This window comes from Thunnus maccoyii, chromosome 17 (genome assembly GCF_910596095.1).
Source record: "Thunnus maccoyii chromosome 17, fThuMac1.1, whole genome shotgun sequence".
Taxonomy (NCBI): Eukaryota; Metazoa; Chordata; class Actinopteri; order Scombriformes; family Scombridae; genus Thunnus; species Thunnus maccoyii.
The window spans coordinates 13,769,427-13,794,481 of record NC_056549.1 but is presented as its reverse complement, the minus strand read 5'-3'; the positions used below and the strand labels follow the sequence as shown (position 1 = coordinate 13,794,481).

The window sequence follows — 25,055 nt, the reverse complement described above, 5'->3', positions numbered from 1 at the left end:
GCAATGTTCGCTTTTTGCTGATAGATGAAAAGATTGATATCACTCTCACGTTTGTACGCTAAATATGAAGCTACAGCCAAGTGTGTGTGTGTGTAAAGACTGGAAACAGGAAGAAACAGCTGGCCAAAAGTAACAAAATCTGCCTACCAGCACTTTAAAGCTCACTTATTCCAAAAAACAAGTTTAAAAGCAACAATTTGTGGTTTTATGCCTGGCTAGCTGTTTCTCCCCGTCTCCAGTCTTTGTGCTAAGCTAAGCTAACCACATTTTCCTAATGGCGCCTACAGACTGTGAAATTTCAGCAGTCTTATAAGTTTATTGTAAGCCACACTGTGCAACATGGATCTATTAAACTTGAGTATGACATCAAGTTTGATGTACGTAGACTGTACGATGATCACACCTACTGAATCGTAGGCTAACGTCATCAGCGTACGTCATCAGCGTGCGTCATAAATCTGTGCCGCTATAATGGTAAACAATGAAGCTAAGCAAGAATCGAACTTTCCTTGCTATGTCCTTCTTGGTGCTGTCATGATAACAGCTGGAGGACACATCATACAAACAAGGTTTCTGCTGCCACAACTCAACAAGATTTTCTTTTTTGTTGGAATCCCAAACATTTCTTTTTTGCTCGTTTTACCTCCATCATTGGGTTTATCACCAGTGTCACATTGATCAATGCGTCATTTCATGCTGCATTCCTATTGCTTCATTAGTAGACGTGGGTCGTAGCAGCAGTCACATTGTGAGATGGTTATCCTAAATTTCTAACACTGTCAGAATTTTGTCCCAGGCTATCTTTGGTTGCAAGACTGTGACAACAGTCATCTTTGAATCTCTCTCACATATCGCCATGTTTCTTTCATGTTGGTCATCTTTCGTCTGGGACAGCCCAAAATCGCACAGTGTATACCAGGCTTTAAAAAAATGAGAGTGGTAATGATCTTCTTATCTAACTCTCTGCATGAAAGCAAGTGAATGCATTTCCCAAAACTCCTTTAAACATCATCAATTTTACTTTATTTCTGGACTGAAGACTAGACCTATTTTGTGCTCAGAAATCTGTCCCCGATAATTAGAGGAAACAGGTAACCATTTAAGAAGGAGAAATAAGTCTCTCCACCGGAAGAATTAGCTGATCGGAATATAGACGTGCAACAGTTTCTCCTTGCTGCTGTCTGTCCATAGCTACATTGATCTGTATTGGTAATTGATACGCAGACCTGTGCTTGTAAGATCAAACGGAGCAGCGATGTCCATCCTTCATTAGGGTGTGAAACAGTCAATCATGCATGTCAGCTCTCTGTCACTCTCTCCTCTATTATCACTTTGCCGTCTGTATAACCACAGACATAAAAATCACAGTTTGTTTAGCTGTTTATCTGTGTCTCTCTCTCTTTTGGATCTCTTCAAACACATTTCTAAGAGCTTTACTCACACGCTGCTCATCCCCATCGATGAGCCCAAATTTACTGCCTCAATCTCCTAACTAGACAGACTGTATATCCACACAGATGTAACCAGATATGTCACAGGCCTATACAGCACTCATACATATCGACTACATTCGCGCGGTAACCCATTGTGTGTCCATTTGCATGAATAGCTGTAGATTTATCTGTACTGTAGGCCATAGTGCGGACTTGTGTATGGACATGTATGGAGATTTACTCCTGTTTTAACCCCAGGGTTAGCCATCAGTATTGATTGGAACAGACTTAGCCCGATTTTAATCCCTGCTTGGCCCGAGACTATCGATCAGGGCGCTGAGCTTTCAAGTGGGTTTAACGACCTACCTGCCCCTCCTCCTGCCCCTCGCTCCCCTGTTTCTGATGCACCCTTTTTCCACATGGGAAGGAAAGAGAGAGGTTTGTTATTACACCCCAAAGCAGAAGTGACGCAAGGTGTTAAGGATGCGCCCGTGAGCACACACACTCCAACACCAAACCATTACAGTAGGATGTGACAGCAAGCTGCCTGTAAAATACGACTGCACTCATGCTTCTCCTGTCTGGAGTTTGTGTAGGACATTATAAAGCAGGAGAGAAGATGAATCTGTGCACCTCGACAGCAATGTCATGGTAAAAATACCTGCTGGTGAGTTATGACCACTCACCTAGAGGTAGGAGTGTCCCTTTATGTCTTTATGGGTTCTGTGTAGACAGTTATATGGGACAACATGGGAAGTCTTATAGGAGCCCAGGTGCCTTGGGACTTGGAGAGTGTTGGGAATTTATAGTTGCACAGAATGGTCACCCCTCTGATTGGTCCGGCACAGTAACACTAGAAACAGAGAACCTGAGCTTTGCATTTGCTTGCCAGCCCTATGTAGAAATATGAATTTGAGTGTGCGTTTCTGCTTGTGGAAACATTTGTCACTGTATGTGTGTGCGTGCATGAGTGTGTGTGTATGTGTGTGTGTGTGTGTGTGAGGGATGGTTAGTGTGCTTGGCGTTTCTCCTCCATTTGTCCTCCCAGAGGCAGATCAGGCGAAGGGGAAATAAATTGGAGAAAGAGAATAAATCAATGCTAAACTGAGCACCAGTGAGACCTCCTAACCCTGACACTGTCTCACACACACACACACACGCACACACACACACACACACACACATACGATGTGAAACGTGTCCAGGGAAAATGGTGTATAAGTCCATATATCCATATAAACCTTAACTCTCACACACAAACACACAAGCCAAGAGAAAAAGAGATGGAGGCGAGGGACAACACTAATATAGGTTTACACACAACTCTCACTCTCTCTCTCTCTCTCTCTCTCTCTCTCTCTCTCTCTCTCTCTCTCTCTCTCTCTCTCTCTCTCGCTCTCTCTCTCTCACACACACACACACACACGCCTCTTATTTGAAGAAATCGATGTATGAGTGAGTGTGAGGAAACAAGCGGGATGTATTTTCTGACTGCAGCACCAAAACAGGACATCCTGACATCACTCTGCAGTTTTAACAAACACACTCTGCACTGTACAGAACAGAGAGCCGGCTACAGATGGAGCCGAGCACTGACGGTTTTGGGAGGGAGGGGGGGGGCAGAGGGAGTGTATAGATTGGGATTATGGGGGTGCACTGGGGAAAGGCTCTTCGGTGTGTTTTCTATTCAACCTAAGTCCTTTAAGACCTCCTCATCTCTTCTGAGAGCAGCAAGCTGAGATCTGATCTAATGCCGAGTGCCACATGTGAGTGTATGTGTGTGTGTGTGTGTGTGTGCGTGAGAGACACAACACTTTGATGAGAGCCTGCTGGGGATGTGTGCGTGAGTGCGTGTGCGTGTATGCTTACGGTTAGGGGTAATGAAGGAGTCCGGTGTGTGTGTGTGTGTGTGTGTGTGCGTCCCGTGTCTGTGCACTCTCCCTCATCCCTGAAGGGTTGTTTGGGGTATTCTGTGCAGGTTTTGCTCAGGGGGGGGAGGTGAGTTCTCTGGGTCCTGCATTCAGATGTAATTAGCCCAGACAATGGCCTGGTTAAAGCTGGAATCCTCCGAGCCCCCTCTCCCTTTGATTGTGTGGGCCAGCTGTGGAGGAATGGCCATTATCTCCCAGTGTCCGGCAGCATAAAGAAGCCCCCCTGCCCCAGTTACTCCTGTGTTAGGGTTCCCACATGGGGGAGGGACATAGGCCGGTCACACACTGGTCTACAGAAAGTGAAAGCACCCAGAGCACTGGTTGGCTTGTAAACATTCACTCATATAAAATGGCTTCACCTCGCACTTGAACCAGTCTTTCTCGATCTAATGTGGGAGAGACGGTGGCACTATTTACCCCTAAAAAGTGGCTTTTCACATCTGGATTTGAAGAAAGCTGCACCTCTACACCTGCAGAAATCTCTTCAAATCCACATGTAAAAAGCCACAGATGCATGTATTCTATAGGTATACAAGGTGTGTGTGTGGGTGTGTGTTTGTATTTGTTTGTTTTTTTGCTCTGTCTGTGTGTTTCAATCATAAATATCTCATAGAGAGAGTTCTGCCTACGCACAGGGACACTTAGGCCCATTAGACTCGCGAAGAAATTGAATCTTTACAGCAGTGGGGCCATATAATTACTGTTAATTTAACGCTCAGATTCTCCATCATTAACTCTCACTCTTGAATACAGAACGAGGGACAGGGAAACAGAGACAGTATGTGTGTGTAACCGTCGCCTGTGTTGACAGCGTACCCAGTCCTTTGACTGAATTAACAGCGACCTCTTCGTCTTGTAAGAACAGGACTGGCATCGTTTATGTGTTATTAAGTCCTGTAATTGGGCAGCCAGTAGTTTGCATATTAGTCTATTAGGGTAATATGTTTTGCCTCTCTCAACACACGGTTTGCAAGAGCCCCTGGCGACACATTTGGTAATTCTCAGAATTACACCGTAATCATAAGCCAGTGTTCTTTCGATCCCTATAATTCAGTGTGCATCAGTTTACGTTAAAGTATTTATTGATTAACCTATCACTTCCTACGTGGAATTTTATTGTAGTTTGGTCCTCAAAGGATTTTGTGTGTGTGTGGGGGGGTATAACTATGACTTTAAATTTGCAAAATATTTACACATATTTCCGTTAATGCCCACGATGTTGCGTGGCACCCCCATCTGAAGGTGAAACTGATATTTTTTTGTCCTTCGAGGTTCATTTAACCTCTAAATTGCTGATATGTTTTACAGTCGGTGTCCCACTTTGAGCCAATAAAATCACATTTCCTAAATACCAGTAGTTACCAAAGTAGGTCCAGGGACCCCCCAGGGGTCTGAGGGGGTTTCGGGGGGGACGGAGGGGGGGTTCAGCAGAATGAGGATTAGTGTAATTTCACTATCATTGCATCCATTTAAAGATAGGACCAGCAGATAATACAAAATGAGGGATTTGATGAGTTTTCACCAACCAGAGGCACGTTTATTTTCTCACCAACAGAGATGACAAAACTGTATTTTTTTAAGTGAGAGTAAACACCTTTCTGGTCCTGTGATGGAAGAAGTATTCAGATCCTTTAGTTGAGTAAAAGTAGTAATAATAATGTATCAGAAGTAATACGCTGCATTCAGCATCTCATAAAATTAAAAAAAACCCTCAGGTATCAAAAATGAAAGTTAAATAAAAGTTACAGATGCAACAATAAATAAGTAACATTTTAATGTAGTAGCTGGTCATGGTGTAGCTAATTGTAACTTTGTACAGTGTACTGTTGGGTAGTTTAATCAAAAGCAATGAATCATAGTTTATAAGATGAAATTAAATGAAATGCAAAGGAGTAACTAGATAAATAAACGTATGGGGGTTAAAAATACAGTATTCTGCTCTCTGAAATGTAGTGGAGTTGGTGTAAAAGTACCATAGAGCAGAACCATCACTGCAATAACACACTAGTTAGATTTTTTTTTTCTCTCCTCATGTTCCATAAATATTCACCAAATTCAAGCCCATGCTTTCCTGGTAGGCTACTTGGAGCTTTGGGACCTCGCGTGCCACTGTGGGTGCATCCATCTCAAAGTTTAGCCAACAAGCAGGTGGAAGGGGGCGCAGAGCATGCTGAAGGATCCATTCTTGCAGCCTTCTCTCTTTGGCCCCGAGCTGCCCTCTCCGCTCGTACCCCCCCACCCCTCTCACCCCCCCCATTATTTGTCCCGACGGCCGAGCGCGCGGCCCCCAATGAGCCCTTTGGAACGGAACGAAAAGAAGGAGCGATTGCAGCTGTGACGTGGGCGTTGTTGTTCCATTCACCGCGTTCGCCATGGCAACGGGGCAGAGGCCCTGGAAGCACGCAGCCCCTCTCTCTGGACAGCGTCCTGAGGGCAGAGAAGGCAGCTGGAAGTTTCTCGCCATGATCACTGCTTACTATTTCATGCCGGCGCAAAATAGCCCAAATATTCTACTTCAAATGCATTAAAATGAGAGGAAATATAGGTTTTGGTAGTTTTTTAGTATTGGGTTCCTGAAATAAGCGCATAAGTGTGGTCACTACATCGATTAATGTGTGTATCTTGTGCAACTTTTACGCACCATTTTGCCACGCGATAAATTTGACCCTCTGACATAAATCAAGGTTATTGAAGTTCTTTCAATTTCATTCACATTTCTTTTCGTTTCCTCGTAGCTGAGCTTACTCAGTCTATTCTGTGTTTACACTCGGCAGCCTGAATACTCCCTCCACTTTGTACTCTAGCATGCTGCAGGACTGCTAGTATTGTTGGGCAGAGTGATTGGGGTTTCTGTACAATCTCCCGTGACCAATGAGCGGGGTGCTGTCAGGGGTAACCACATCTGTCAACCGTTCTTGGCCAATAAAGAGCGGAGCGAGGCGGACCACAGGTGCGCGCCTCTGCGTCCCCTTGGCACAGCGCCCGGGAGATGCTGGAGAGAGACGCCTAGCTGCCCCGTGGCGCAAAAGAGTTACTGTCAAAGGCAGCCTCCTTTTAACTCCAGCTATCACTCTGGCTCCAATAGTTATGGCGACCGCAACGTCCAACCACTACAGCGTCCTCACCACCCCCAGCAGCGCGCCGCCGCCGCACTCGGAGTCCGGGAGTATGCAGCAGGCGGCAGCGTACAGGGACGCGCACACCCTGCTCCAGAACGACTATAGCACGTTACCGGGCGGTGGACATCCGCTCAGCCACGCGCACCAGTGGATAACGGCGCTGTCTCACGGTGACAGCGGGGCACCCTGGCCATCTAGTCCCCTCGGAGAACAGGACGTTAAGCCCGCACTACACGACAGTGACCGAGAGGAGCTGCAGAACTCCAGCAGTCTGCAGCAGCAGCAGCAGCAGCAGCAGCAACAGCGACACCCTCACCTAGCGCACCAGCAGGCGCATCACGACGCCAGAGCATGGCGAACCAGCACAGCCACCACGCACATCCCCGGTATGGCGACATCTGAGGGCCAGAGCCTGGTGTATTCCCAGTCCGGTTTTGGTTTGATGCCGGGGGGAGAGCAAGGGGGGATGCACCACCACCCCCTGCGGGATGAGGACCATCACAGCCACAGCCCGCACCTCAGTGAACACGGAGGCGGCCCTGGGGCCCACCAGCAGTCTCTCTCACACCATCACCAGCACGGGGGCCATCAGGACCAGTCAGACGAGGACACACCGACCTCCGACGAGTTGGAGCAGTTTGCCAAGCAGTTTAAACAGCGGCGTATCAAGCTGGGCTTCACCCAGGCGGATGTGGGACTGGCTCTTGGGACGCTGTATGGAAACGTCTTTTCTCAGACCACCATTTGCAGGTTCGAGGCGCTTCAACTCAGCTTCAAAAACATGTGTAAACTCAAGCCCTTGTTGAACAAGTGGCTGGAGGAGGCGGACTCCACCTCGGGGAGCCCCACGAGCCTGGACAAAATCGCGGCACAGGGAAGGAAAAGGAAAAAGAGGACCTCCATCGAGGTGGGCGTCAAAGGGGCTCTGGAGAGCCATTTTCTCAAATGTCCAAAACCAGGAGCAGCGGAGATCAACTCCCTAGCGGACAGCCTGCAGCTGGAGAAGGAGGTGGTGAGGGTTTGGTTTTGTAACAGGAGGCAGAAGGAGAAGAGGATGACACCCGCTGGGGGACAGATACCAGGAGGAGAGGACATGTACGGGGACACCCCTCCTCATCACGGAGGACAAACTCCTGTGCAGTGACCCATTCTCAGCAGAACGCGGACCCCTTAAGGAGGTATGATGCCCCCTTATTTGTTTGATTCTCTGTGCTGGACCGCTCGGAACTGGACCTCAGCCAGTTTAAACGTTGGAACCATGGACACACACAGTGGGAATATACAGTGGCACCCAAGCACTAAAAATACGCATAGCAGAGAGCTGTATGGAGAGGTTTCATGCCGCGGAACTGCCAAGCATATTGGGATACGGCTGGTGTGTGTGCTAACCCAAAAAAAAAAAAAAAAAGAAAAAAAAAAAGAAAAGAAAAAAAAAGAAGCGACATTGATACTGAAATGCTTTTCTATATCTTCTACAAAGGCGCAGATGTGTCATTATGTAACGTGTCATTAAAGAAAGGCAGAGTGTGATGTGGGCACGAGGTGTCCGCAGCTCAGCTAGAGGGGGGGAAATATAAAAAAGTCGCAGTCAGTGTGGGTAAATAAACGCCATCTTTCCATCATAACAAAAGCAACAGGGGTTCTTCGCAGCTTGTGGCAAGAGAGGGCTGAAATGGCAGACACCTGCTGTACAATGTTAAAAATGAAAGCCAATACCAGCCAACTGCTACTTTTATTATTATTATTATTATTATTATTATTATTATTATTATTATTATTATTATTATCATTATTATTATTATTATACAAGTCAGGTGATTAATTTAAATTCAGTGTAATGTATAGACTATTGATTGTCAAGTGTCAGTTGCACCCATCATTTATTTAAATTAAATAAATGAAATAAAATTGACCTTGCTTTAATATCGTATAATGGAATTTCTTACGTCCCTTCTGAATAATAATAAAAACTAATAATAATAATAATAGTAATCATAATAATAATAATCATAATAATAATAATAATGTTCCCATAGAGACTGAGTATTGGTTCACTTTAATGCTTTTTCGACATTTCTGTGCGCCTGTTTACAGTGTGTTTTTGCTGTTTGTTATTTCTGTACTTTTCCAAAATGCTGTGACAAGAAAGACCGAGACTGTCCGGCTGGAACACTCAAAGCAATCCAGCCCATTTTTTGCCTTCCTTTCCTATGAAGGAAAAAAGAAAAACAACAACAAAAAAACAAAAAACAAACAAAAAAAACCCAACAGACTGAATATATCCTGGTACCAGCTCTGGCCGCAGCGGCTACACTAACTGTGTGACTCATTCATTCACCGAGAAGACTATTCGTGGGATGTATCTCCATTCGTTTTTGTATGGCTTCGTTTGTTTGTTCGTATGTTCAGTTTTCTCTCTGTCAGTCTGTGCCAAAGCACAAACACAAACACACACACACATACACACACACACACGTGCTCTTGTGCCACTTAAATCCTGTGATTAATAACCTGATCTGATGGTGGGAGGTGAGGCTCTGTTTGTGTGTGTGTGTGTGTGTGTGTGGAGGGGGGGGGGCGGGTATCCATGTTAGTAGTTGGAGATGAATTCTCTGACTAATTATTTCGAGAAAATACAGACACTGAGAAACTCAGATGCAGCTGAAGAATGTGGATGAGTGTGAATTTGACTGGAGAGAAAATATAATATTTTAATCGACGCATAATAATTTCAATTTCTCATAATACATTTGCACGTCAAAAACTTTCTGAATGTATCAGGCCCCGTTGAAAATGTCAAATTAAGTCCGTAACGAAAGTATTGAATTTATGTCATCACTAATCATTAAAAATGAAGCATAATATTTTACGTGATGTTTTGTAATAATGCCCAGCAGGACATTTTTTTTTTTTGCCTTATTTAAAGCTACATTACATAATAATTTCAACAGACCCAGTATTTCTGTAATCCAAAAGCCTTTTTTTTGTAATCATAAGTGACATCATAAGTGAGATTCCTCAAATCCTTCAGCTGAATGTGAGTTTCTGAAGAAAAAAAAAAATAAACAAAACCAAAACAAAATACCACCGACCTGAAATCTGTGATCAAACGAAGAGGAAAAGAAATCCACGATTGCACAATTTCTATATGCTTTTTTGTCATTAAATCGTATTTGTTTTCTATGACACTGCAGTCTTTGCATGTTTATTAAGCTCCAGGAAAAGTCGCAATTCTGACAACAAGATGTTTTATATTATTATTCATATTATTTTATTATAATTATGATTTTTATTAATCCGTCTCGGTTGCTTAAATTGTCCTTCACTTGTTTCGGGGGTTGTGTTTAATGCCGCTGATGTGCACTCATGTTTTTATGGAGAAAAATCTGTCATGATGTTCAGACAATGAATGGTATAAAATTAAAACACGCCAAAGTAATTAATTAATAGTTTCTTTAAGATAAATATGACAAAAATATGACAATTCTGACGATACGTAATTTAAAACATCAAAACAATTAAAAGATTGGGCACAAATGCTTTAATTGATTGATTTGCAGGACTTAAAGGATACACACAACATAAAAGAACAACTGCAGGTAGGACAGCAGGTGATGTAATGTGCTGTAAATGGGATTTATCAGGCCTGTTGCCTTTACTAATTATACACAATGAAATAATTAGAAAACAATCTACAGTGTAGTACTTTTATGTCTTTGTCAATCAGTTGAAACTCCTCCGTTCATACAATAAACTGAAAAACAATTAAAAAATAAATAAATAAATAAATAATAATAAAAAATAATCATACGTTTTCCAATCAGAGAAGCAGCCTGTGACCGCAGTGTTAATTGAAAAACTGAAGGAAAACCGACTCGTGACTCTTGTTTCCAGATATTTGTAATTGTTATGATGCAATAGTTTAATATTTGGTCAAATTTACTGGAAACTGGTTCAGCACATCTTCCTCCTGTGACTGTTTTCACCTCATGTCTAATATTTCTTTAGGCAGATCAATGGCTAAATTAGAAACAGTCTACTGTTGCCACCTAGTGGATGTGAGCAGGTTAAATTATACCTTCCATTCCTCATTGTCTCATATGCAATGAAAACTGATACTATCAGTTTTGTTTTATGATGAGATAGTCTTAACTGGCGCAGCTACTGTTGAGGACACTGAGTCTGGTTCATCTTTTATGTGTTTTTTCTTTGGTTTTAGGCTTTTATGGGGTCACTTACACTCAGTTTTACAGTTAAAAACATCCACATTTTTTAAGATGAAACCAGTATTTTTATCCCCAGGATTCTGTATTTCTCCTTCCTGGCAGCACGTGAAGAACTTTGACAGCATTTACAAGTTGATGTTGGAAGATAAAACACTTTATTTTACAGGTTTGAATTTTCTGGAAAGAATGATGTAATCTGGTCAAAATTAAAATGAAGATAGTGACAAAGTTAATAGAAAGAGCTATTTATTTTGAGTTTAGTTAGCTGTGTTGAGTGTGCAAAAATATGCTGTTTTTTTAGGAACGTCCTTGCAATTTGCAATTTCCTTGAAATAAGTGTCCCATGTAATTAATACTATATATAAAAAAAATAATTTAACAAGTAATTATGAAAAATCCAGGCTGAGGCCTTGCTTATACATTTAGGATTCTTATAAGTGAATATTAGAATATATATGACTCTACAATCTGTACGAAAATAAAAATAAGAATAGAAAAACCTAATTTAACAACATCAGAGAGTCAATAAAAAAGTTCCATTTTTATTTTTTAGTTTTACCCTCAATCCATTTCTAAACAAAATGATCAGGTAATAACAGGACTGAATATTCCTCTCAAGTATTTCATTGCCTTATAACTAAACCATTAAAATCCAGGCTAAAAAAAAAAAAGATATTTGAAAGAAAAAAGAAAAAAGCATGAATATTTGTAGGTTGTGAGTGTAAGTCCGTATCCGTGTGTGCGCCTGTGTGTGTGTGTGTGTGTGTGTGTGTGTGTGTGTGTGTGTGTGTGTGTGTGTGTGTTAAGCCAGGTGTAAAACCCAGCTCTCTGGAGGACCCTGTTGCCTGGATTCTGTCGTATCAGCAGGCGACCATCTGCCCTCCTCCCGGCCCTCACGCTCCTACAGGCATCCTCTGCATTATTCGTATTTTGCACACACACACACAAACACACACAACACACACACACACACACACACACACACACACACACACACACACACACACACACACACACACACACACACACACACAGCTGCTACCTCTGACACTGTACGCCATCTCTGACTCACCAGAGACGGTTTATACTCCGGTGTCATTGTCAGCTCTGAATTGTCTCCTCTGTCTTGTGTAGAAGGGATCTCGCAGGGATTCTTCACAATGGCTACAAAAAATACAATGAGCCAAAGTCATCAAATATCATTCATCTGTCCACAACTGTTTTGTCTCTTTCCCTTTTTCATGCCCTTTTCACACCCAAACCCACGCTGTCCGTCTCTATGCTGCCCACAACTTGCTTTTCCTCTGTTTCTGCCCTCCTTCTTTTTCTCTCCATTTCTCCAGAGCTCCAGCACACGCACAAAGAAAAGGGCAGAGAGCTAATCCTCCAGCATTGTTGGGTGGGCTTAGTATTGTCATATGGTAGCAAGCACAGAGGGAGAGGGATTATGAGACAGATATATGCCGGAGTATACGCCACCTCTAAGCATTGATATTTTGAAGAAACACCCATTTTCTGCAGGTAAAAAGGGACTTTTTCATGCACACTTGAACACAACACACACAATGACACAATGAATTCAAAAACTGAAACAAAACAAGAGGAAAATACAACAGCTATATTTAATGAAATATTATGAGTAATCCATTGTCATACAGCTTTTTTAATCTCTAGGTATGATACATTCATAAGAATTTTTTTTAAACGTTACAGAGCGTCGTCTTTTATGTCAGGTTGTTAATTTAGTTTGTTGTTTTTTTTGTTGTTGGCTCTCTTATTTACAGTTTGATGAGATTTCACAAGTGTTTCAGCACACACAACACCAAGAGACAATGCGATATGGCTTCTACAGTCTACAAGCAGAAATCTCAGCGGGAGGAGCGATACCGCGACAGGGCCTAACCCTGACCTCTGACCTTTAACTGCTGAGGAACACCGAGACAGATGAAGTTGCCCACAGACACTGATCTGGAGTGACTTTTGCAATTTTCCCCTGTAACGGGCGAGCTTACGAGACGGAGAGGAGACTCTGATTATCAGCTGATCAGCAGGATGACTGACCTCGCCCTGCTGATCTGAGTTCTGTCGGTCAGTTTGCTGTTTTACTTCAGTGGTTGTTGTTTTTTTTAATGTTTTGAACTGAAACCTTATTTGGATGGCGGCTGAATTTTCAGCAAACTGTTGTAATATTTTAACACGATGACACTCATATTATGATATGACTTTTAACATTTACCAAATGACATCTAAAAACATGGACATACATGCACATTACGGCGATGACTGGCGACATGAAAATATGCAGTTAGTTCAGTACATGTCAACAGAAGTCAGAGAATCTATACGGTATCTATAAAGTACACAGATGAATAAATTAGTTTGATAAGAACTCAGCCATAGAACAAAACACATGTAAACATAAGAAGAAACTGTGCAAATTAATTACATTTGAGCACTTCCACCATAATAATAATAATAAATAACTATAAACAACCTCAAATAAATAGATAATAAATAAATATGACATATAAAAACATAAGTCATATGCTGGCACTGGTATAAAGTAAACAGCTTTTCCATAAGGCTAAATCTGACTATTGATGAGAGAAGGCAAGAACATGCAGGCAAGGGGTTTTAAGACAGAAAGAAAGTACAGTATTAGATCATATCACCATATTGAAATTCAACTGCAGCACACACACACACAAAGGCTTTACTGTCACTGTCCTGAAGGCTTGTTTTAGGCCTCGATGTGCAGCCAAACATATGGATGTTTTTTTAACAGGGAACCCAGAATGCACGCCTTACGGTAGAGCATCCACATAGATATTTTCTATCATTAAATCCTTAACTTCTTGAGCTCATTAATCCATCAACACAGTCCTACTTAAACAAATGACATCAGAGTCATACCGATGCTGACACCTCATAACCTTATGATGTCATATTATTACTTATTGTTTCATAAATATACTGCTACGTATTAATGCTACATTTTCAACTCATCAAGTTCATATTTGTGCAGCGTCTTCACAAGTAGAGCCTGACTGATGCTGGACTTTTTTTAAAAGACCAATATCGACATTTGAGAGGTTTTTTTTTTCATAAGGATCCCTTAATTTGGTTATCAAAGAATTGTGACCCAGATATGTGCTGAGTGGGAACATTTTGCAGCTCTTGTGGGCAAATTATGTCCTGATTCTAATTTAATAGGGCTGCAACTAACAATTAATTATGAAAAATTATTTTCTTGATTTATCGATGGGTCTATAAAACAGACGACAGTGAAAAATGCCCATCACAATTTCCGATGTCATCAAATATCTTGTTTTGTCTGACCAACAGTCCAAAACCCAAAGATAGTAAAGTTAGTTTACTATCATGCAAGATAGGATATTACATTTGATAGTACCAAGATTTCACATTTGAGAAGCTAGAACCATATAATTTTTGGCATCTTAGTTTGAACATTGACTTAAACGATTAATCAATTATCAAAATAGCTGCCAATTAATTTTCTGTCGATTGACTAACTGATTAATCGACTAATCGTTGCAGCTCTATAAATAACTTTCAAACATTTTTTTTTGGCATTTCTGTCCTGCAGTTTTTCCGACACACAGTATATCTGCAATAAGCCAATATCGGACTATTTATCAGCCACAAGCTGGATGAAGATTGCCTTTCAAGCCTGACATGTTTAAGTTGAATAAGAGGCAGCAGCACACGATGACTGAGCAGCACTGAAGTCATGACAGTTTCTAAGTGTGTGTGTGTGTGTGTGTGTGTGTGTGTGTTAGGGAGGAAAGGTCGGGCTGTGAAACGTCACCACTGTGCCATCATTTATGCACACAGAGGATGACTCATTCGTGCGTAACACGGACAGAAGCGTACCCCTTGCTTGCTTCTACACTGTATGGCGGTACGTGCATTTGCTGAATGACAAACACACATAAAACCCGCACCATAGCGTCACACACCCCTAATAACACGCAGCCTACCATAAAATTTTAAAAAAATGAACAGAGCGGACCTGTTGCTGCTCTCTTATTGCTTTACATAACGATTTCTGAGCAATCCATCATTTTGAGTCAGAGGAAGGAGAAGCGTGGTGTGGTGTGGTGTGTCATAAAAACTAAACTGGAAGGGAAAAAAAAACACATTTCTTCGGCTACATCCTTTGTGTGGTTGATTTGGCCGGAGGCATCAACAATAAAACAAACCTGAATCATAATAAGCCAGCTAAGAAACACAGATAAAACAATCTACTGTACATGAAGTGTAAAGGGAGATTTTTCAGTGGCACGTACCAGCCATGCACCTTCAGTCAAAATATACATCTATTTCATCTACATGATTGTTTGACTCGCTCTCAATGCTTGAATGCGTGTGAAATGTCAAGATCTATGTAACCTTAAACTAGTTTCCCTAACGAGACAGGATGATCCACATTCGGCAACCACATGATAAAATGTAGTACAATGAAATCAAACCGCAGGAGCTGACAATCAGTGTTGTCATATTATGCTTCTGACAATTTTGTTTTTTTAAATTTTTTTTGGCAAAATAATTGTCTTTATAAGACAGAAGATAGTTTAAAAGTGCTTGTGGGAGATTGCATTGCAGTTTACTATTCGGCCTTCTATGAAATGTTACTGCACTATTCAAATATGGGCAGCAGGCATTACTGTAACATCCCGGGTTTGTGTAGACGGAAACATACAGTCCAGGAATCACAGGGCTCTTCAGACTGATCCTAGACTAGCAGAGGGGAGTATTTTGTGAAGACGGTTAACATCTACAAGACAGTTTGATTTGGATTTCATAGAAGAAACACCCACATTATTTACATCTTATGACACAGAGGATGATTCTATATTTGCAGGCTATCTATACTATTTATAATCATACATAATCAAATTTAATCTGAGATCCATTTATATACCTATGTACACTGAATTCACGTAAATCCTGTATAGTTTCCTACGTGTCAATGTCGATACAAGGCGTCAAGGGTTCAGTTAGTCAAACACACACACACACACACACACACACACAAGGCTGGGTGGTGCGAGTTGCTACGGGGGACAACACGTAGTTGCCACGGTTACAGCGACGTGACAACAGGTAGAAGTTGTGACTGCAGATGATGCCGACCCATGTGGAGGAGTTTCTCAGCAGCGGCGTCATTTACTCCTGTTTCTTTTTTTCTAGTTCTTGTTTTCACTACTTTTTAATTTATGCGCTGCTTCATTCTTTTTTTTCTGTCCATCTGCCACTTTTTCCTTTTGACCTATACTTCACTTCTTCTTCTATTGCAATCATTCCTCCACTACAGTGCGCAAGTTAAACCTCACGTCCTCGACTTCTCCAGCGACACAGGCGACACCGAAAGGACTCCCCAGTTACTGTCTGTTCTAAGAGGTAGGGGGGCATGTGTGCAGGTAGGAAACATGTCCTACCTGTGGTGTGCGTATACGTGTGTAGCTATGTGGTGCGTACTACATGTGTATGTTTTGTGTCAACACTTGAGCTGGTCTATTTCAGAGCACTCCGTGTCCATGTCAGAGTCATACAGCGAGTGGCCCGTGGGGTCGCTGTCGGGCGACGGCAGGTCCTGCGGTGTGTGAGTGTGTGGCGTGTGTAAGCTGTCCTCCTGGAAAGTGTCCGTGCCGGAGTAGAGGCCCAGATCAGGGAGTTTGGAGGGCGAGTCGCTGCCCTCTGTGGCGTCGTTGTAGCAGAAGTCCTCCAGGTCCACGAACCACTCGGGCCAGAATCGCCGGCGGATGCGATCACAGTACATGGCCAGGTTGATCAGCTCACCTGGAGACGACACACACACACACACACACAGCTCAGTGGGCGAGGTGTACAATGCCACTGATGAATAAAGCTAACATAATTAGTCCAGTGGTCCTCAACGTGGAAGTGAAGACATCCCAAGGGGGTTGCAAGATAAATCTAGGGGTCATGAGACTATTAACAAGATAGAATGCAGAAGAAAAACATTTCTGCTATTCAAAATTATGTTTATTTTTCTGACTCTTCTCAGATCTCTGATGAATTTTACTTTATCAGACACTATTAAAATGAAACAATCTGATAGAGAACATCACTCTTTCTTAGTCAAAGATCAGAGTCTTCCATGCTTCTGCTTCACTTAATGCTTTACTGGTTTTATTTCATCCTCAGCAGACAATAAAGCTTTAATAGATTTATATAATTCCTTCATTTCTGTGCATAGATTAGTAAACTCAATTGCCATTTTCGGTTTTGACCAGTTGAACACTGCCAACATGTTTTATCAGTTGTGTGATCTGATTTTGATGTTTTCAGTCGATTGAACTTCTCCTACAAGCAGGCAAGCAAAGAGAAATCCTCCATGCTTGAATCAATATCAAATGTCATATTAATATTATCACAGTCACATGTCTAATGGATGACTGATCCTAGACATAGCGCAGAATTTCCATCAAATTAAGTAATTGATCACAGTTATTGACAGACGGGCATAACTAAACAGAAAAAATCATGTTTGTTGGTGACCAGCTCGTCCCTTCTTGTGTGAAATCTGTTCAGTTAAAATGTGTTAATCATATCTAAACTTCAGTTCTCTGTTGGTGCTAATCTATATCCAGATGTTAGTAGATGTCTTCACTTATAAAACGAGAGTTGTGTTTGACTGTTTTAAAGGGAAAAAATAACAACTATATTGAGCGTACAGTAGTATGAATAAAATATGTCAGAACAACAGGGCTGCAACTAACAATTAAGATTGATCAATCTGATGATTTTCTTGATTAATCAATTAGTTGTTTAGTCTATAAAATGTCAGAAAATTGTGTGAAATATCAATTACTGTTTCCCAAAACCTAATGTGCAACCTCACATATCTTGTCTATACCTGACCAACAGTCCACAACCCAAAGATATTCAGTTTACTATCATAGAGAACTAAAAAAATCAGAAAATGTTCACATTTAAGAAGCTGGAACAAGAAGAGTTTAGTATTTTTTTCTTAAAATATGACTAAAATGATTAATAGATTATCAAAGTATTTGCTGATTAATTTTCTGTTGATCGACTGATTGTTGCAGCTCTACAGAACACAGTCACTTTCAGTCACTCATTAAGAAATGGAGTTCTGATTTTATTCAATGATGTTGACTTTAACGTGTTTTCACTCAAAATAGATTCAGGAGGAAGATGGTTAATACTTTATATAAAAGCAAAGGACATGATATTTATATATTTATATATAGTACATCTATCCACAGCTTTCAAAAGTTTCAGCATTTGGTAGGAAATTCACAGTGAGGTCTGTAGATTGTTTAGATTAACCAGGACATTATTTCTGGACAGACATGCTGCTGCTTCAGTTATCTTATCTTATTTTTCAATACTGTGAGAAAGACAAATAAAGTTTCATCCTCCTTAATTTTATTGGGGTGGCAGCTGAAGTCTGAGAAAATAAAACAGAAACTCTGCATAAGACAAATATGTTTCTTGAACTGATTCTTTAAGTGTGACTAGCATTATGTTGTCACATTTTAATGACCTTACCTTTGATTAGCTGCTCCGGCCGTGTTCCTGGTAGCGTCCACATAGCCGGGGCCAGGTGACTGAACACCGCAGCGTCTACTGTTGAAAGCTTAGAGCCCATAAGGTACTTCTTATCACCTGTGACAGCACACAGAAATGAGAAGAAGATGTCAAATACAACACAAAAATAAAATCACTGTGTAGGCAAACATACTGTATTTTTCAAAGATGTTGGATGTTGAAGTTTAAAAGATGTCAATGTGAAAAAAGCTGTAATGCTCAATCTTGAACACAGGAGGTCAGTATTGTGTTTTCCTGACTTATTATGCAACCACCCTTCTCCTCTGGCAGGTACAAACATGATGTTGCTAATTGTAGCTGTCAGGACACACATTTGAAAAGTGTAACAATAGTTTTACTTTCTCAGTAAACCTGTTGATCTGCTTTCAGGGCAAACTGTATGAACAGATGCTACAAATGGTGACAAATTTGCAATAACAAAGTGAATGTCCTAAGATCTGTTTGGATACAAAGACTGGGTTGTCAACTCATTGATTGATAATATTAATATGAAACTTGACCTTCTGCAAACAACCCATACATATTTAATTTGTAATTTTCCTGTCTGATCACAAGTCTACATAATGTTAGAGAATCTAATCTTCTAAATAAATTTTTTTTAAAAACTTCCGTATTTGTCACCTAGCAGAGTGGCCAGGGTGCGCATGTCCTTCTCCATCAGGGCGTAAACCTCATCTTTGGAGAACCGCCCGATCCCGTGTCCGTACATCTCCCTCTTGACAATCCCGCCAGTCACGTGACTCAGGATCCACTTGAGCAGGTCACTCAGCGGCCCGCTCACTGACAGCATCTTCTGCGTCTCCTCCAGGTTGTCCACCCACTGACAGTAAGCTATGGTCCTGCAACACACACACATGCACACACACTTCAGAATAAATACTATTACCACGACTACTGACTAAATGACTACTGCTGCTGCTGCTGCTACACATGCTGCTAGAAGAAGAAAAAGCAGATGAGAACTTTTTTTGGCTTTACATTTCTCAACCAAAATTATAATTTCTGTATAATAAATGAAAAATATAAAGAGATAAAAAAAGTTTTAAAGTCCACCATGTGATCCTGAGAGAATATATTACTTAGTTCAATGTAATTTTATGACAATAAGTTATAAATTGCTTTTTAAAATAGAGTTGAATTATATTTTCCAAGCCAATTGATGTTAAGTCAGGACAGCCTAAAGTAGCAACATTATACTTAATCATATATTGCATTTAAAAAAAAAAAAAAAAAGCAAACATCCAACATCCATGTCTGGCATCAACTAGTGCATGTTGAGGGGTTTTCAGTTTCACCGAGAAATAAAGACATAAACACGAAGCCTGTGACACCTCACTCATTCTTCCCCTTTAAATAATGTTAGAAGTTAATACTTAACTCAGTGCAATACATCCCTCTATTTCAGTCCAAGACTCCTTCTCCATTCTACCCCTATTCTACCTCCTATTCTTCCCCCGCATACGTCAACTTCACTACTGTGTCAAAAAAACTCAGTTTGAACTTCGCTGGTCCCTCACCAGTAGAAATGCTCCTCCACCATTTTGGTGATGGCGCGAGACATGGCCTTCTCCTGCGGCGTCAGGCTCTTGTTGAGGCTCGTGCCCAGCCTCTCCTCCAGGAAGTCGATGATGAATTCGGTGCCGCATACCTGCTCCTGGTTGTACTCGATCCACGGCATCTTCCCCTGTGGTGAAAGCTTCCCGTCAAAGTAGTTCTGGAAGAAAGAGAGGAATGGGAAGAGGTGAGTATGTGTAGGTGCATGAGGGAGGGTTGAGTGGGGTTCAGAGAGGAAGAGGAGAGAGGGAGAAGACACATAAAGAAGAGGGGTAAAGTTGGTGGCTGCTTTTTAAGAGAATCGAATTGGATCAAGACAGCTAAGGATTTTGCTGTAAATAAATGTGGATTAAAACATCCTCAGCGCTTGATTCAGACATTAGAAGACAGAATCAATAGTAAGGTTGTCACAATATCAGAATTTCAAACTAAGTACAATACTAGTATAAAAAAAACGATATTCGATACCTCTTCCGATACCACAGCAAAAAGAAAAAAGTCCTAGGCACACAAAATAGGATAATTTTTTCTTTTTTTTTAAATTAAATTTGAGGTGACCCACCAGTCACGTGGTGGATTCGTTGCTGGAGAGACGGCCCTAATGGCCACAGGTTGCCACAGGTTGAGGACCAGTTGATTTTCTTCCCCGTTGTTTCATCTGTGCAGCCTTGAGTTGAAAATCTGATTGTTTATCTTTTTTTTCATAACTTCAGTACTTTTAATACTATCGAATGTGTAATCAACGGAGATCATATCGTTTTAAACGTGGTATTGAAAAGTATTGATACTTTTGACAACCTTAGTCAGTAGATCTTTAGGGTTTGCAACAAAAAAGTGAAAAACATGTAGTAATCACATATTTTCTCTCAAAGACACATAACCTGTGAGTTACCTGGTAGGGCAGGTCAACCATGCGGAGGTAGGTCTCCATCTTAAGGCAGAAAGGGGACAGGGACGGGACACCAGTTTTGGGCCTGGAGAACTGGTGGAGTATGATGGCGTCTTTAGAGTCCAGCTCTTCCTCCTTTCTGTGAGGAGTAAAGAATGCAGATCAAGCAGAGGAACAGGCTCAAAAGAACAAACTGTGTATGTGTGCATGCTTGTATTAGTCATGTTGTGGGGACATAAATCTGTCTCACATTTGGGGACAAAACATTTGTCCCCACAACATTTAACATTAACTTTTTGAGTTAGAGTTGAGGTTAGGCATGTAGTGGTTAGGCAAGGCTGGATTACTAACTGTGCAAAGTGTGCAACTGTCCTGAGGGGCCCCAAAAGCACCAGATTCAAAGTGTGTCAGCTGGTTTTGATGACAGTTAGATAGATTAATTGTTCAAGTACATTTAAGTCATTTTTCGAGCAAAAATACCAAAGATTTCCTGGTTTTTAATGTGAGACTTCCTTCCTTAGTCTTCCATTATAGTTAATAGAATATTTTGGGGTTTTGAGGTTGTTTATTGGACAAAACACATTTAATGACATCAACTTTTGCTCAAGGATATTGTTTATATTTTTCACTGTTTTCTCATGTTTTATCGACCAACAAATTGGTAGATTAATCGATAATGAAAATAATCATCAGTTGCAATCTTAGATTTACATCACCAAAGTACAATGTGAACTAAACTGGTTGAGCCTTACTATCTTTTCTTGGGGCCCTGTCTTGCAGAGGGGGGCTGTGTCAAAATCTACTATTAGGAGCTTTATTTTTTTCTGTTTATATTGTGTTCACACGGCACATATTGAAGTTACCCCAAACACAAATTAGGTATCATTCCAGCTTTGAAGTACTGGTTGCACAGGACTTACTGGGAACTTGGAGGCAACAAAGAACATATAAACTGCAAAGAGAGGAGTAGGTGGGGGATCAGTAGAGTCCCCAAACACCAAATTTCCAACAGTATAATCTGGCCATGACGATAAGATAAATATCCAGGGAATTAATATACGTCAATACATGTGCTCCTAAGTGACAAAAACATGTGTGTGTGTGTCTGTGTTTGTTTCTGTGTGTGTGTATTTATATTACTCATGTTATCTGTATACTCATATTATGGGGACTCACCTGCCTTTTGCGGACAAAAAATAAGTCCCCATAACATAAATCATGAAATTTAAGGGTGAAGACTTGGTTTAAGGTTAAAGTAAGATAAAGGCTAAGGTTAGGGTTAGGGGAAGTCTCTAGGATATTAATGTAAGTCAATGTTAACTCCTTGTCATTGGAAACACAACTGTGTGTGTATGTGTGTATGTATGTGACACAATAAATCAAGTTATTGTAGGGCCCTTAACACTAGCTGGGGGAAAACCGCAAAGTCAAAACAATTAGCCACTCAAATCCTCTCAAAGATTATGGTGCATTCACATGGATGGAAAAAACAGGCTACTTCATGAACATGCACGGGTGCTCTACAAACGGCAACAAATTCACGTGCTTGTGCACGGGGCAGAAATAAAGGGATCTGTGCGGACTGTGAAAGTGCTGAAACGTGAAAACAAGCAGAGGAGCTGTCCATTTCACTGTGGTGCTGAAATGACCGCTGACTTTAACAAAAGGCAATTATTTTTCTGGCGCAATAATCTCACGAGTGCACTCATATTTCACATAAAGGCAAGAGATGATAGTAAAAATGAAACCTATAGCACACGACAAGACAGAAAAGAGCTGTTATATTTAACAATAAACAACACCATGTCCCTAAAACTACAGCCAGCTACACACAGTCTGCATGAATCCCATCAAATGATTTTACGGCACAACAAACAGCCTTATTTCTGCCATATATTCTACATATAAAAACCGACTCCGCATCATTATAGCCTGCCGGGACACTGTGTGCAGGGCCTATAAACCAGAATGTCACTCCTTGTCAGTTCAGCTAAAATCACCTTTATATCCTCGTATTATTCATAATGAGACTAACAATGCATCAGCCAGTGCTAAGTGCCTATATAATTCTCAACATCTATGACTTTTCTAAGCTGCTTTGGGCCTGTGGTTCGTCAACAACAGGGCCTGGACTGCAGGTAACCTGAGATGTTAAGGACAACAATGTCAGACAGTCAAATTAATCCTCATCCCGGCCAATGACTGATGATAATCATATAAATTACATCACAATTTCCTTTTCCTTTCGGCTTCCAGCAGGCACAAGATGAACCTGCACATAATGTCGCCTCGTCCTTGAAAATGCAGACAAATGAAAGTGACCTACTGTCATAAACTCGATTCATATGTCAAGAGAGAGATGCTTGAAGCAGGCCTGCAGACTAGCAGACTAACCCCTCAAACAGATATTATGGAAAATAATATATACATTAATCTGTAGGCTAATTCTAATCGTTTTGATTGATCAAGGCCGAAATATGGGCCCTGTCGCAGGTTGCCCGTGTCATTTCTCCACAGGAAGAAGCCAATAAACGTGGAAATCTAACGAGTGTGTTTGTTAGAGAGGGATTTGGGGGGGTGGGGGGACCCGTTACATCACAACCACCCACTCACGATTCCATATTCTCCACTGACTCCGCTCTCACCCCGCCCAACCTGCCAAGATTAAGTAATATCAGCCCCCAGTGAAAATACAGCAGAGCTGCGAGATTTTGAATGAAAATAATAACAGAATAAGATCCGCTGCTGCTTTTAAATCGATTATGCGGTGCCACAAAGAAAGTGATGAGCTCTGCAGCTTCAAGCGACTCCTCTGACAGCATCTCTGTGTTGTTGTTGGTACCTGATGGCCAGCAATTCGTGCAGCAAATAAGCAGCGGCAGCGAGCAGAGCCCCTCCAGTCAAATACAGCGTTTTCCGCCACCACGAGTCCGAGCCCAAAGCTGACATGATCCCGCCGCAGTCCTGCAGTGGGTAGGCGATGATGTACCCATAAAACGAGAGCTGCTCATCGGAGCCCGGCAGGCCGGAGGAGAAGCTCTGGTTCTGGCCAAGATCAACCACACACGACCGCGTCCAGGCGAACCCGACGCGCCAGCACATGCTCTCTGTCTCCGGCCACTTTCCGCCTCACTCTGGCAGCTCGGGGCTTCATCAGCGGGGACCTCATGGGTGCCGAGGGCTCCAGGTGCGGGGCGACTGTGTGGACACAAGCATCCCGCCCGGAGCTTGTCCCCGCAGCGGGGTCGACATCCTCCGCAGCCCGCTCGGAGCTCCCTCCTGTTAATGCCAAGTCAGACCAAATAACCAGCTGAGCTTCCAGTGCTGTCTTTCAAAGTAAAGCTAGATCAGAGGATAATGTGTTGCGACAGTCTTTGAATAACACAAAATGTCAAAGTGAAAAACAAAAATATACATAATTATTTAAATTTAAATACAATTCCTGCTCACTACATGTCATTTTCCCCATTTTGTAGCTACTACTGTGCAGAATTTCCCTGGATTCCAGGTGGAGCCCCAAACCAGCCAGGGGCCACAAAAGTATCAGGTTTACTCATTTTGGTTGTTGTTATTGGACCACCACAAAATAAGTAGGCTATGGGGGGTATTATTGTAGCAATATTATTTACAAATGTGTGTGTGAGAGAGTTGTAAATATGTGTCAATCTGTGTGTGTGTAATCAGTAAAATAATTTTCAAATGCGAACTGAAATGTACATGAAATCGCGAAATGTGTACTCAGTTTTGCAAGCCTATCAAGATTTGTGTATATGTAGAAACATCTGTAAATGTGCATTAGACTCATACAGAAATCTGTAAATATCTATTCAGAAAACTCAATGTTAATGGCCTTTTATTAATCACTGAAACTGTTGCGGATATTATTTTTACCTTACGTTTTGCCATCTATAAGACATTTGATGAAAGTACTACACCATTAAAAGAGCGGGTTTTATTTTGATGGAGAAATGCTCCAGCAGTAAGCAGTAATGTTTTTTTCAGCTGGCTTTACACAGCTAAAGTGACGTCACGGGGACTGACTGTACCTCTTGGTACCAACACCTAGAGGCAACTACTGGAAAATACATCCTCAGATACTGTTCAGAGAATTAAGTACTTGAGATTTCTTAACTGTAAAAATAGCACATTTTGTAATAGATTTTGCATAATATCATCTACAAGCTCTCTGTTATTAAACATATGCAGAGTTTTTTCTATCAAAACTAATATATGTAATCTGTGACATGTCCTTTATATTTACCACTAGGGGTCCCACCACT

The 25,055-nt window shown here is 41.4% G+C and overlaps 4 protein-coding genes and 1 long non-coding RNA gene across 5 annotated transcripts in view; 4 read left to right on the top strand and 1 right to left on the bottom strand.

Moving 5' to 3' along the window:
- ngs (notochord granular surface) overlaps positions 1-25,055 on the top strand; it is a 65,268-nt gene that overhangs the window by 26,396 nt on the left and 13,817 nt on the right. The window lies entirely within an intron of this gene.
- Positions 6,085-7,861, top strand: pou3f2a (POU class 3 homeobox 2a). The gene has a single exon (XM_042391355.1). The coding sequence runs from the start codon at positions 6,236-6,238 to the stop codon at positions 7,625-7,627; it is 1,392 nt and encodes a 463-aa protein (XP_042247289.1). The 5' UTR covers positions 6,085-6,235; the 3' UTR covers positions 7,628-7,861.
- On the top strand, positions 11,740-16,133 carry LOC121882868. The gene is made up of 3 exons (XR_006092176.1): positions 11,740-12,230; positions 12,494-12,797; positions 16,048-16,133. It is a non-coding gene; the product is annotated as an uncharacterized LOC121882868 (long non-coding RNA).
- Positions 16,230-24,216, bottom strand: faxca (failed axon connections homolog, metaxin like GST domain containing a). Its single transcript, XM_042391356.1, has 6 exons — positions 23,618-24,216; positions 20,779-20,914; positions 19,850-20,046; positions 18,954-19,171; positions 18,273-18,389; positions 16,230-16,532 (listed from the first exon to the last, which is right to left on the bottom strand). Exons 1-6 carry the CDS (start codon positions 23,875-23,877, stop codon positions 16,231-16,233), a joined length of 1,230 nt encoding a protein of 409 aa, XP_042247290.1. The 5' UTR covers positions 23,878-24,216; the 3' UTR covers position 16,230.
- The window catches only part of LOC121882862 (clathrin coat assembly protein AP180-like), a 51,375-nt gene continuing 45,412 nt past the window's right edge, over positions 19,093-25,055 (top strand). The window contains exon 1 of the mRNA XM_042391334.1: positions 19,093-19,158. The gene's annotated coding sequence lies outside the window, so the exon portion shown is untranslated. The remainder of the gene's footprint in view (positions 19,159-25,055) is intronic.